Source organism: Aegilops tauschii, chromosome 4, assembly GCF_002575655.3.
Source record: "Aegilops tauschii subsp. strangulata cultivar AL8/78 chromosome 4, Aet v6.0, whole genome shotgun sequence".
In the NCBI taxonomy this organism is placed as follows: domain Eukaryota; kingdom Viridiplantae; phylum Streptophyta; class Magnoliopsida; order Poales; family Poaceae; genus Aegilops; species Aegilops tauschii.
In genome coordinates this window covers 42,179,400-42,191,102 of record NC_053038.3, presented here as the reverse complement: position 1 = coordinate 42,191,102, position 11,703 = coordinate 42,179,400, and the positions used below count along the sequence as shown (strand labels likewise).

General features: G+C 41.5%; 1 protein-coding gene across 1 annotated transcript; it reads left to right on the top strand.

Moving 5' to 3' along the window:
• The first annotated feature begins 9,345 nt into the window (after positions 1–9,345).
• LOC141021640 (uncharacterized) lies at positions 9,346–10,089 on the top strand. Its single transcript, XM_073497489.1, has one exon. The coding sequence runs from the start codon at positions 9,346–9,348 to the stop codon at positions 10,087–10,089; it is 744 nt and encodes a 247-aa protein (XP_073353590.1).
• The last annotated feature ends 1,614 nt before the right edge of the window (positions 10,090–11,703 follow it).

The following is an 11,703-nucleotide window of genomic DNA, read 5'->3' as shown; positions in this document are numbered from 1 at the left end:
CCGGATCGGGGGCATTCGTCTGCGAATGAGCGGTTTTCGAGGGAGGATGGCGCAGCGCGTGGGATTTCGCGCTGTCAGCGACGCAGAGGAATCTGTTTGCCGCTACGTTCTGTAGGGTGCCGGGTGCGTACGTACGTAGCCCGGCCCTGGCAAAACAAAGGGGATGCACAGCACGCGGCAGCAGGCGCCGTGCAGGGGCAGAGGCCGGGCCTGGGTTCACGTTGTCTAGGTACGTAGCCTTTCCGTCCACATGCCTGCCGCTGCGTGAATGATGGGCCGATGATGATCCGGCCGGCCAAAGGATCCGCCTGGCTGCGCGCTGCAGCGCGCTCTCTGCATGCCTGCGCCCGCTGAGCGCCACTGGCGCCGGAGAACTTTTTTGAAATTGAGGCGGCGCTGTACGACGCGCCTGCGCGCGCCGGCGTGGATCGAGCCGCCGGCTAGCTGGCTGGGGCAAAGGGAATGCGCCGTTTCCGAGGCGGGCGAGCTGTCGAGCTATCCCTGGGGGCTGCGCCGACTGACCGACCGGGCGGTTGCGCGCGCTGATCGCTTGGTCGTCGTCCGTATGCGAGGATCGGATGGAGCAGCTGTCTCATTCGGGCGGCAGTGGAGCTAGCCCCGCTGTCGTTTACCGCTTTTGTCCCTAGCCTTCACGCGGTACGTAGCCTGGTACCGCGGCGTTGGAGTCTGTGCAAGGAAATGTTGATCTGCTATGGTGAGAGAGACGGATGGCAGGAAGGCGGTCGAGCCAAAGAAAGGGTGCCCCGGTCGAGCGATCATTTTCTTGCCTAGAGCTTGGTCGTGGACTGATCGTGGAATTATCTTAGGTTCAAAATGAGGATTGATTATAACCTTTCCTTCATCTTTTTTGGCAGACAGAAGGTTCAATTACTTCAGTTCTTTTGACATTTGGGAAGCACTACGTAATAAACCGTCATTCTAGACGGTAGTTCCATTCAAATTTGACGTCTCACAAAACTAGGGCTTCCATCGCAAGCGCCTTCTTAAAACGATTTCTAGAATACTATCGGAGAAACCGTTTTCTATGGAAGCCTGTTACCGGTGGCAAGGGATGAAGCCAGGCAGCCTGCCAAGAGCTCCAATATGCATTCCGATTGTGGGTTCAACTCTAAATCTTCTTGGATGAACGCTCACATGTAACGGATGAATAGGGTTTACTTAATTTTATTAGTTTTTTTTATTTTCAATTTTATCAGTTTTAGTCAACACCAATCATATCATGCCAATTCTGTCCATATTGGTGGCTTAGCCAAAAATACGTCCCCTGTTTTGGGTTGGACCATCTAAATCCTATTAACCATTGAACTATCTATTTCCACTTCCTTGTGTGATCGTAACCCTCCATTTTATCGCGTTGATATCAACCTCTTTCTTTTTGTCATTTATCTTCACTGGTGTCTACTCTTTTATCTACAACACCCGCTCCTCTAAAGAACTCTTATGTAATCTTTTGAACCAAATTGTATGATATCAACATGTTTCTTTTTGCAACCATGTTAAACCTCAGTCGACTAAGACTTACTTATATCTCAGTCGATGCTGCATTCATCAGATCTTACATTGAGATCCGTGTAATTTTTATTTTTATTTTCTTCCTTACACGTTATGTTGCTTGACCAAGACCTAGTCACACCTTTCCTTTTGTCTCTTATCTTCACTGGTGTCAACTTCTTTATCTACAACACCCGCTCCTATGCTTCTATCGAAGACTTATGAAATCTTCTGTACCAAATACTTTCATCTGAATTGCACTTGTATGCTACAACGTTGCTGCTCCCCCCACCCCCCCCCCCCCCCCCCAAAGCTCCCCCCAAGATATGTTTGCACCAGCATGAGAGCCAGACTTGGCAAATTTGGCGTCTCCATTGAACTATCTACTTCCACTTCCTTGTGTGATCGTAACCCTCCATTGTATCTCTTTGATATCAACGTCTTTCTTTTTGTCACTTATCTTCACTAGTGTCGACTCTTTTATGTACAACACCCGCTCCTCTGCTGCTCTGAAGACCTCTTATGTAATCTTTTGTACCAAATTGTATGATATCAACCTATTTCTTTTTGCAGTCTTGTTAAACCTGAGTCGACTAGACTTACTTATGTCTCAGTCAATGCTACATTCGTGAGATCTTATATTGAGATCCGTGCAAATTCTTATTTTCAGTTTTTCTTACATGTTTGTCACTTGACTAAGACTTGGCTAAATCTTAGTCGACTTAGACCTAGCCACACTTTTTTTGTCTCTTATCTTCCTCGGTGTCAACTTCTTTATCTACGACACCCGCTCTTCTGCTTCTATTGAAGACTTCTTATGAAATCTTCCATACCAAATACTATCATCTGAATTTCACTCGTATGCTACAACGTTGCTCTCCCAAAGCTACCCCACAAGACCTGTTTGTACCAGCATGAGAGCCGGACTTGCCAAATCCAGTCTCCTATACGTCCGCGGATGCGCCCGGGCGTGCCCGCGGACGCAGTCGGACCGCCACTCATATGTCCTGCCCAGCTGCCACATACCTCAAAACCTGGCTGTCAAATACATGCAAATCCATGCACGTCCATCGTACAAGCCAATACCGCAAGTAAATAATAATGTTGGTAGCTTAAATACATAGTTCTTACATAAAATTTATATTACGTGCACATCTCAAGCATTAACTCTCTGGTTTTCATTGTGGGTCCACATATGCTCCACAAGATCACTGAGTAGCTATGCGTGCACCTGATGATCTCGAAGAATCTGATGCATTTGCAGAAAGTTCATAAGCTGATTTGCATCTTGATCTTTCGGGATTTGGACTTGTTCTCCATGCGCTTCAAAATCAATGGTTTGGGCTACCCCATCACCCTCGTCTTGACAATCATATTGTACAAAATAACACAACATGTCATCAGTTGTCAGAAAGTTTCTGATTCCTACATCATTACAGCTCCACGGACAATTCCCAATGAGCTTGAAGTACTCTGATAGCCTTCTCCACATCCTTCCTAGCTGCTTCCTGCATTGTTGCAAAGTTGCTTTGTTTGTTGCCTTATGGATCAAATATGGTTTTCACAAACGCCTCCCACTGAGGATAGGTGGCATCGGCAAGATAGTATCCCATGTTGTAGTTGCGGTCGTTAACAGTGTAGTTGCACGACGGTGATTCCCCATTACAAAGCCTCCTGGACATGGTAGAACGTTGAAGCACATTGATATCGTTGTGATAACAAGGCATTCCAAAGAAAGCATGCCAAATCCATAAGTCATGTGAGGCCACTGCTTCCACAGTATGATGGTGGCCTCTTTGGTGTGACCTTGGTACATTCCACGCAAACCTTTGGAGCAATTCTTCCATTGTCAATGCATGCAATAAATTGATTCGGGCATACCTGAAAACCTCTTGCCTCTACAATAGCCAACATCTTTTCTGTGTCCTGCACACTAGGTTCACTCAGATGCTCTGCTCCAAACAGCTGCACCATGACGCAGGAAAACCTCACTGTAGTCTTCAGGCATGTTCTGTCCCCCATCCGGACCATCTCACCAATGGCATCTGCAACAATACCAAGTGCAAGTATCCTCGGAGCAGTCACGCATTTCTGCCTTCTGCCTAGCAGAGAAATAAAGTTGGTCGTAGCAATCCCTAGTGATCTTGAAGTAGTTATCATGTGCCTCCACTCCCTCAACAACGCACAAAAACAATGGTCTGCGCATACGAAAACAGCGACGAAACCATGGATCATTAGGAAAAGTTGGGTCCGAATCAAAGTAGTCCTTGTAGAGTAATCGTGCTCCAAAGACCCTATCCCAATTAATAACTCGTCTCCCTTTGATTGAGCCCTTCAAGTTGGGAATATGCTCCACCTGTCGGTCCATTCCTCTTGCATGCTCATGAGCATGATCACTTCCACTTCTTCGTTCGAATCAGACGAATCGAGGAACTCATTTTCGATCATTTTATCAAGATCCATGGGTCCATATTCCTCATCCGACGAAGCATCGGAATCCATCGTTCCCTATGAATAAATCACAGTAAACCTAGTCATACAATGTGTCGAATACATAGAGGGCAAGGTGCAGCCCGAAAGTTGCCAGACGTACCGCCGTGGCGTCCGGGACGACGACCGTCCACGGCGGCGGGCAATGGATGGGAGGACTGTAGTGCTGATGCTGGCAGCGCTGAGGCTCAGAACGACATTGACGCAAGGGTGGCAGCGAAGCTACGAGAAGGCCGGCGTAGAGGAGGAAGAAGAGTGGAGAGGAGCAAATGGAATCGGTAGGTCGGGTGGATTTGGTCCAATTGTTGGTGGGGGCAGACATGCCTGGTCGTGGCCAGGCACCCATATCCGCCCCAGATTTGGCCTGAATATGAGGAGTGCCGGCTAGCCTAGGTGTTTGAGGCCCAAGGCGCCCTTCTGGGTCTTTTTTTATTGGTTAGTGATCAAGCCGTTCGCTTGGCGTTTGAGGCGGCTAGCTATAGATGCTCTTGTGAACTCATCTATTCTTGTCGTCGGCCACGCGGTCCAACACATGTGCGGAAGCAGGTATGAGGAGGTTGGACACCGCAAATTCGGAATGGATAGGTGTTGTGCCTAGTTTACAAAGGAGTGTGGCATTTTCATGTTATGATTTCAATGCCTACAGAACTAAGAGTTTTTTAAAATTATTTTCAGTGTTGTATTCTCGTGGCAATATCTGAAAGACTACCCCCTTCATCTTCTAAAAGAAGGACTATTAATTTTGGGACAATTCCATTTCTGCCCCTAACTGAAACTCACTACTCAAATTTGCCCCTAATTTCAATGTGTGCTCAAATTTGCCCCTCTGCCGTTAGTTGCCCTTATAAAAATGCCCTTCTGGGACGTTACCATCCGGTCAAACAGCTTTGACCATCTCAAAAAAATAGCAAAAAAAACAAAAAAATCTAAAATTTTGAGGGAACAAATATACTCAGGTGCACAAGGTGCGTGCAAATTTTCGTGCTATTTAGACATACCAGGAGCTCGTGGCAAAGAAAAACAATAAATCTGTACATCTTTGAATAGTAAATTAAAAAAAAAACAATAAAATTCAAAAACATATGAATTTTTTTGGCATCCAAGATGCTCGGGTGCACAAGGTGTGTGCAAAATTTTGTTATCAAATGACATGCGAGGAGCTCTAGGCAAAAAAAACCAAAATAGTGTATTTTTTCAAAGTTTTTTTTCGTGACAAATTTTGTTTTTTTCCACGAGCACCTACAATGTCCAAAGACAACAAATTTTGCACACACCTTGCACACCTGAGCATCTTGGATGCCAAAAAAAACATATTTTTTTCGAATTTTCATGCTATTTTTTTGAATTTACTGTTCACAGGCGTACATATTTACTGTTTTTCCTTTGCCACGAGCTCCTAGAATGCCCAAACAGCATGAAAACTTGCATGCACCTTGCGAACCCGAGTACCTTCGATCCCACAAAATTTCAGTTTTTTTTGTTTTTTTGTTATTTTTTCGAGATGGTCAAAGCTGTTTGACAGGACGGTAATGGCGCAGAAGGGCATTTCTATAAGGGCAACTAACGGCACATAGGCAAATTTGAGCACACATTGAAATTAGGGGCAATTTTGAGTAGTGGGTTCCAGTTAGGGGCAGAAATGGAATTGTCCCATTAATTTTTTTTTCTCAAGTCGACGGTGCAAGATTTGACCAAGTTTGTAGAAAAAAAATATAACACCTACGCTATAAATTAGTATCACTAAATACACAATAAGATATATATATATATCTTTATATTGCATCTATTTGTCATTGCATTTGTTGATAGTTTTCAGTTGGTCAAAGTTTGCATCATTTGACTCGACACAAAATGTATATGCTTTATTTTATAGATGAAGGAACTAGATCACATATTGTATATTTAGATTAAAAGAATAATTTGCATCTTTTGTTTACGGTGTAAATGGGCTGAACTGGAGCAGCCGACAACATATGCTATATGAAATGTACGGTTTCCTATTTTGCGCTTAAGGCGCCCATTAGCGAGTGCCCATGTGGGAGGTGTGAGCTCCCCTTTGCACTATTTTTAGGAAGCTTTTGAAGTTTTTTTATTTTTTTTTTACATTTTTCGGTTTCTCTAGTTACTCCTTTCTCTGGGTTTTTCCCGGTTTTGATGGTTTTCCCTTTTAATTTTTATTTTATTGTTTTATATTTCTCTTTTCTCATTTTAAATTAAATGAACTTTTTTGAAAATTGAGAACTTGTTTAAATTTGTGAACATTTTAAAATCTACAAATTTTTTAAAATTCTTGAATATGTTTGAATAATATTTCCTATTTTCATGACCATTTACCAATCCGTAATTTTTACTCAAATAATTGATTTTGACAAAAATCAAATTTGCAAACTTTTTCCATATCCGTTTACATTTTTCAACTGCATGAACAATTAATTTCATATTAATTAAAAATTATAAATTGATGAACTTATTTTCAAAATCATAAAAAATAATTCACGGTTTATTGAAAAGTCAACTGTCAGCAGGTCTATGGTCAAGTGTCACCAGTCAAACGGTGGAACGAACGGGGGTGGTGACCAAGTGAGTGCCCAACTTGTATTTGTTTGGGCTGGCCCATGCGGGGCATGCACGAGGCACACAGGGCGCTGAGGAGGAGCTCCCATGGAATGTTGTCTTCGACGAATGTCTAGTTTGACTTATGTCCTTGGGGTTCTTTTTCCTCGAATAATCACTCAGATATTTTTAGTCGAAAAAATCAGCAATATAGACAGCCCTGCAAATATATAGAAATTACGTCAAAGTTCCTATGACCGGCCATCTTCATACTCTGTCTATATGAATACAAGACAAATGTGTCGTGGTACAATATAACTAGTAGTGAGTGACATGTAAACTAATTTTCCACTGTTTCTTTGACCTTTATAGATCCATGAACAATATTTTTTTTACTTGATATTGTCTTTTGAGAAAAATCTCAAAATGAACACAATTATGTGAAGTTTTTTTAGGGAAAGAAAATAACTTGTAGTTTTTTTTTCGAGATATGCTACTAGTGAAAAGTGGTAAAAAAGAAAAGAAAGGCCCAGTCCAAGCACGTCTATAGAGAGAGTTCTGAAACTCAGAAATTAGAAAGGAAGTTGGCCCACTATCCAAAACCACTCTGCTGGTCTAAACAAGGCATTCATGTGCCATCCTTGTGGAGGTAGCATGGACTGCTGAAGCAGCTCCTATTTCGCGCGTAGGTTGCTAGATAGCGACCTACCGCGTACCACTCACGCGCGCCCTTCCTCTGTGTGGCCGGCTCATTCTGTTTTTTTATTGTACTTTCTTCTGGTTTTTCTTTTTTTCATTTTTTTCTTGTCTTTATCAGTTATTTATTTTCCTTTTCTTTTATAATTTCAAGAGGACTTTCTAAAACTTCCAAACCTTTATATAAATATCAGAACATTTTTCAAATTTATGAACATCTATAAAATTCATGAATATTCTAAATTAATGACCTTTTTTTAAATTTGTGAATAGTTTTTAATTTCTTTAAAATTACTAAAACTCAAGAATATTTTTAAAATTCATGAAAAAATCAAAATTTTCTAAAATTTCAAATTTATAAACATTTTTCCCAATTTGTGAACAATTTTTGAATTCACAAAAATATTTTAAATTTGTAATATTTTTTGTAATTTGTAAACATTTTTTGAATTTGTAAAGCTTTGAAAATTCAGAAGTATTTTCTCAAACTCATGAACATTTTTGAAATTTATGAAATTTTAAAATTCATGAACATTTGTCCAAAGCACAAGCATTTTTCTAAATCATGGTTTCTTTTCAAATTTAACCACACCTTTTGAATTCTAGAATATTGTTCGAACTCATGAACAGTTTTAAATTCATGAATAAATTTTGAATTTCATAACTTTTTTAAATCCCTAATATGTTTATTGAAACAAAAGGAAAAAAACGAAGAAAAGAAACAAAAAAAGGTGGATCCACTTGTCACAAATGGGCCAGGCCAAATTTGTGCGCGGGGGAGAAAGGGGTGTGCGTTACTTTACTTTCCACCGCCCTGGTCGGGAAATAGGAGGTCCCTACGGCTTATGCGAGTAACTTCTGTCTCACCTGAAGTTTGTTTGTGTTCCAGCCGTTTTTAGTGCTCGCTCGCTGGTAGCTACGTGGGTCACTCTGTTTTAGTCTCTTTTTGCCCATGACTCCGTGATATTGTTAAAAGCAAAGTAGGAGGACGCAGAGGCGCTTCGGGAAATCCTGGATCTGTACGAAAACTGCTCTGGGCAGTGCATTTACTTGGGAAAGTCTGCACTCATGTTCTCGCAAAACACGAAACTTCAGGCAAAAAATGAGTGAAGGGTGCTCTTGGCATAACCAGCGAAAATTGGAATGACAAATACCTTGGCTTGCCGGTCCATGTTGGCAGATCTAGGCGAAAGGTGTTCGGGTACATCAAGAAGAGCATGTGTGGCAGGGTCCACGGATGGCATGAGCGATTGTTAGCAAAAACCAGCAAGGAGACTCTAGTTTAAGCCGTAGCCCATGCAATTCCAACCTTTGCTATGTCTTGCTTTGATCTGACGAAGGGTTTTTGCAAGGAGCCGAACACACTTATGGGCAAGTTCTGGTGGAGCCAACAGGACAAAGAGAGGTCGATGCACTGGATCAATTGGGAAACTCTAACCCAACCCAAGGCATTGGGAAGACTAGGATTCCGTGACATGCACAATTTTAATATCGCCATGCTATTTCGGCAGGGTTGGAGATTTCTACAAAGCCCACACAGTCTATGTGCTCGTACGTTGAAAGCTCGGTACTTCCCTCACTGCTCAATACTCAAAGCTGAACCAAAAGATGGCATCTCCTATTCGTGGAGGAGTATTCTCCATGGTCTACAACTGGTAAAGCAAGGCTATATATGGCGCATTGGTGATGGAACACATGTGAAAATTTGGTCCGACCCATGGATTCCACGGGCATGGTCAAGACAAGTCGTTACTCCAAGGGGTCAGAACCTGATGACACATGTCAGTGAGTTGATTTGCCCTATTACTGGAAAATGAGACGAACAACTTGTGAGAGACACGTTCTGGCCAGATGACGCACGACATATACTGCAGATCCCCTTACGTGAGGGGGTGAGCGACTTCACGGCCTGGCACTATGACAACAAAGGCCACCATTCTATCAGAAGTGCGTACAAAACAGCGGGTACAGATGGGCAAGACCAGCAAGTAGGGGGATGCAGGAAGCAGTAATGCAACTGTTGGCAGCCTGGACAGATGTGAGGACCAGTCCTGGAAGCGCTTATGGTAGCTGCCTTGCCCGCGGAAAACCCAGATGTTCACATGGCGTTTAAAGCACGAATCGCTGGCCTTTCGCACTAATCTGGAGAGGAGAGGCATCAAGGTGGAGAGCACAAAGTGCCTGTTTTGCAGTTCTGCAGACGAGGACGACACACACTTATTCATTAAGTGTAAAGCTGTGAAGGCGGTGTGGCGAGCGCTGGAGCTAGAAAAGGTGAGGGGTGAGCTTGAAGGCATCAGGTCCGTGCATGCCATGCTTGATTATCTATGGGGTCTAGATGAGAATTTGCGAGTGAAAATCCTTACCATGTGGTGGCACTGGTGGAATAACTGGAATAAATTAAGGGAAGGGGAGTCACCCGTGCCCGCTGACGAAGTGACAAGACGAGTTCTCTGCAACTCCATGGAATACCTGCAGTTGTTCAAGTCCAAAACGAGCAAGAAGGAGGAGCTCAAATGGCAACCGCCGAGAGATGGCATGCTTAAAGCAAACTTTGATGGGGCTTATAGACCCGGCGAGGCTTTTGTCACCTGGGGAGTCATCATACAAGATGAGGTGGAGGATGTTGTCACGGCGCCCGTAGGCAGGACCGAGCATGTCACCGATCCTTTTGGTGCCAAGGTCACAACCATGACAGAGGCCATCGACATGGCGGCAGACCTGGGAGCGTTCCGGATGGTCTTCGAGACGGACTCCAAGCTACTGCAAGAATCTCTTGATCTCACAAAAGTAGACTCCTCACCGTACGCGGCGATCATCGAGGACTCCAAGTTCTAGCTTAAGATGCGGTTTTCCAAACTACAAGTAGGGTTGTGCCGTCGTCAAGCTAAAACTGTAGCGCATGAGTTAGCCCAAGCTGGGCGTGTTTGTCTACCTAGTGAATATGTTACCTGGCACTCTGATGTACCGCCCCAAGTGGCACTTTGTGTATCAGGTGATTTGCCCGAGCACCGTTAAGTTATAAAGCTTTGCTTTCCATAAGAAAAGTCTCTTAAGTTATTTCTTTCGGTGCTTTTGTTTCTTCACTTTTTTTTGTTTTGTATTTTTCATGTGTTTTCTTTGTTTTATTCTGCTATCATTTCTTTTTTTCTTCTGTTTTCTTTTGTTTTTTTTCTACGTTTTCATTGTTTTTCCTCCTATTTTCTTTTATTTTCTTTGGTTTTCTTAGTTTCTTTCTTGTTTTTTTTCTTAGTTTCTATCTTAGTTTTCAGTATTTTCATCCTTTTCTTTTCTTCGGTTTCCATTTCTGGTTTCTTCTTTACTGGATTTTTTCTTTATTTCTTTGTCAATTTTTATCGTTTTTTTAACACATGACAACTTTTGTCAATAAACATTGAATATTTTTTCGTTTATATCGGAAACATATCTTATATACACGTTTAATATTTTTGAAGTACATGATTAATTTTTAAAAAACTTATATTTTTTTATTTATACTTTTTTCATACACATTGTACATTTTGCTATATATCTAATACATTTTTAATATACTCATTTGACATTTTCAAATGCATGATTAACATCTTTTGAATACATATCCAACTTTTTGAATACATGATGAATATCTTTCTAATGGCAATAAAAAATTACACACAATGTACATTTTTCATATATGTTAGGAACATTTTCTAGAGACGTCTAACATTTTTAAATACATGATTAACATTTCTTCATACATATCTTTTCATATTTGCTTTGTATATATTTTTCATATGCATGACAAATGTTTTTCTATGTACATTAAACATTCTTGAAAAGCCTTATTAACATTTTTCGAACTTGATTAACATTTGTAAAATATTTGATTTACATTTTTTTAAAGATATAATCGACCTTTTCCATACACATTGTAGATTTTTTTGGATACATTGTTCATATATGTAAGAAATATTTTCTCTATACACAGTTAACATTTTGTAGATGATTGATTAACATTCTTTTCAAATGTTTTATGTAAAGTGTTTCTTATAATATATATTTTTAGAATATTTGGGATTTTAAACAAAAGTAGTAGAAGAAAGCACAAAAAAAGAGCATGTGGCCTTGCACGCGCCCGGGCCGGCTCATCTCGCACTTGCCGTCAGGCAAGGCTGCCCTACGTCTCCTATAAGCGAGACATAGGCGCGCCCGGATGGTTGAGCTTATGGACAAGGCGAGGAAGTGAACTGTGGTGCGAGCGTACGGGCAGGCCTTCAGTTCGTTGTGGACTAAGAACGTATTAAACGGCGTTGTGATACGTCTCCAATGTATTTATAATTTTTTATTGTTCCATGCTATTATATTACCAATCTTGGATATTTTTTATATAATTTTATATCAATTTTGGGACTAACCTATTAACTCATTGAAAGTAATTGAGTCTTTTATGAACTTTATTATGCATGATTATTA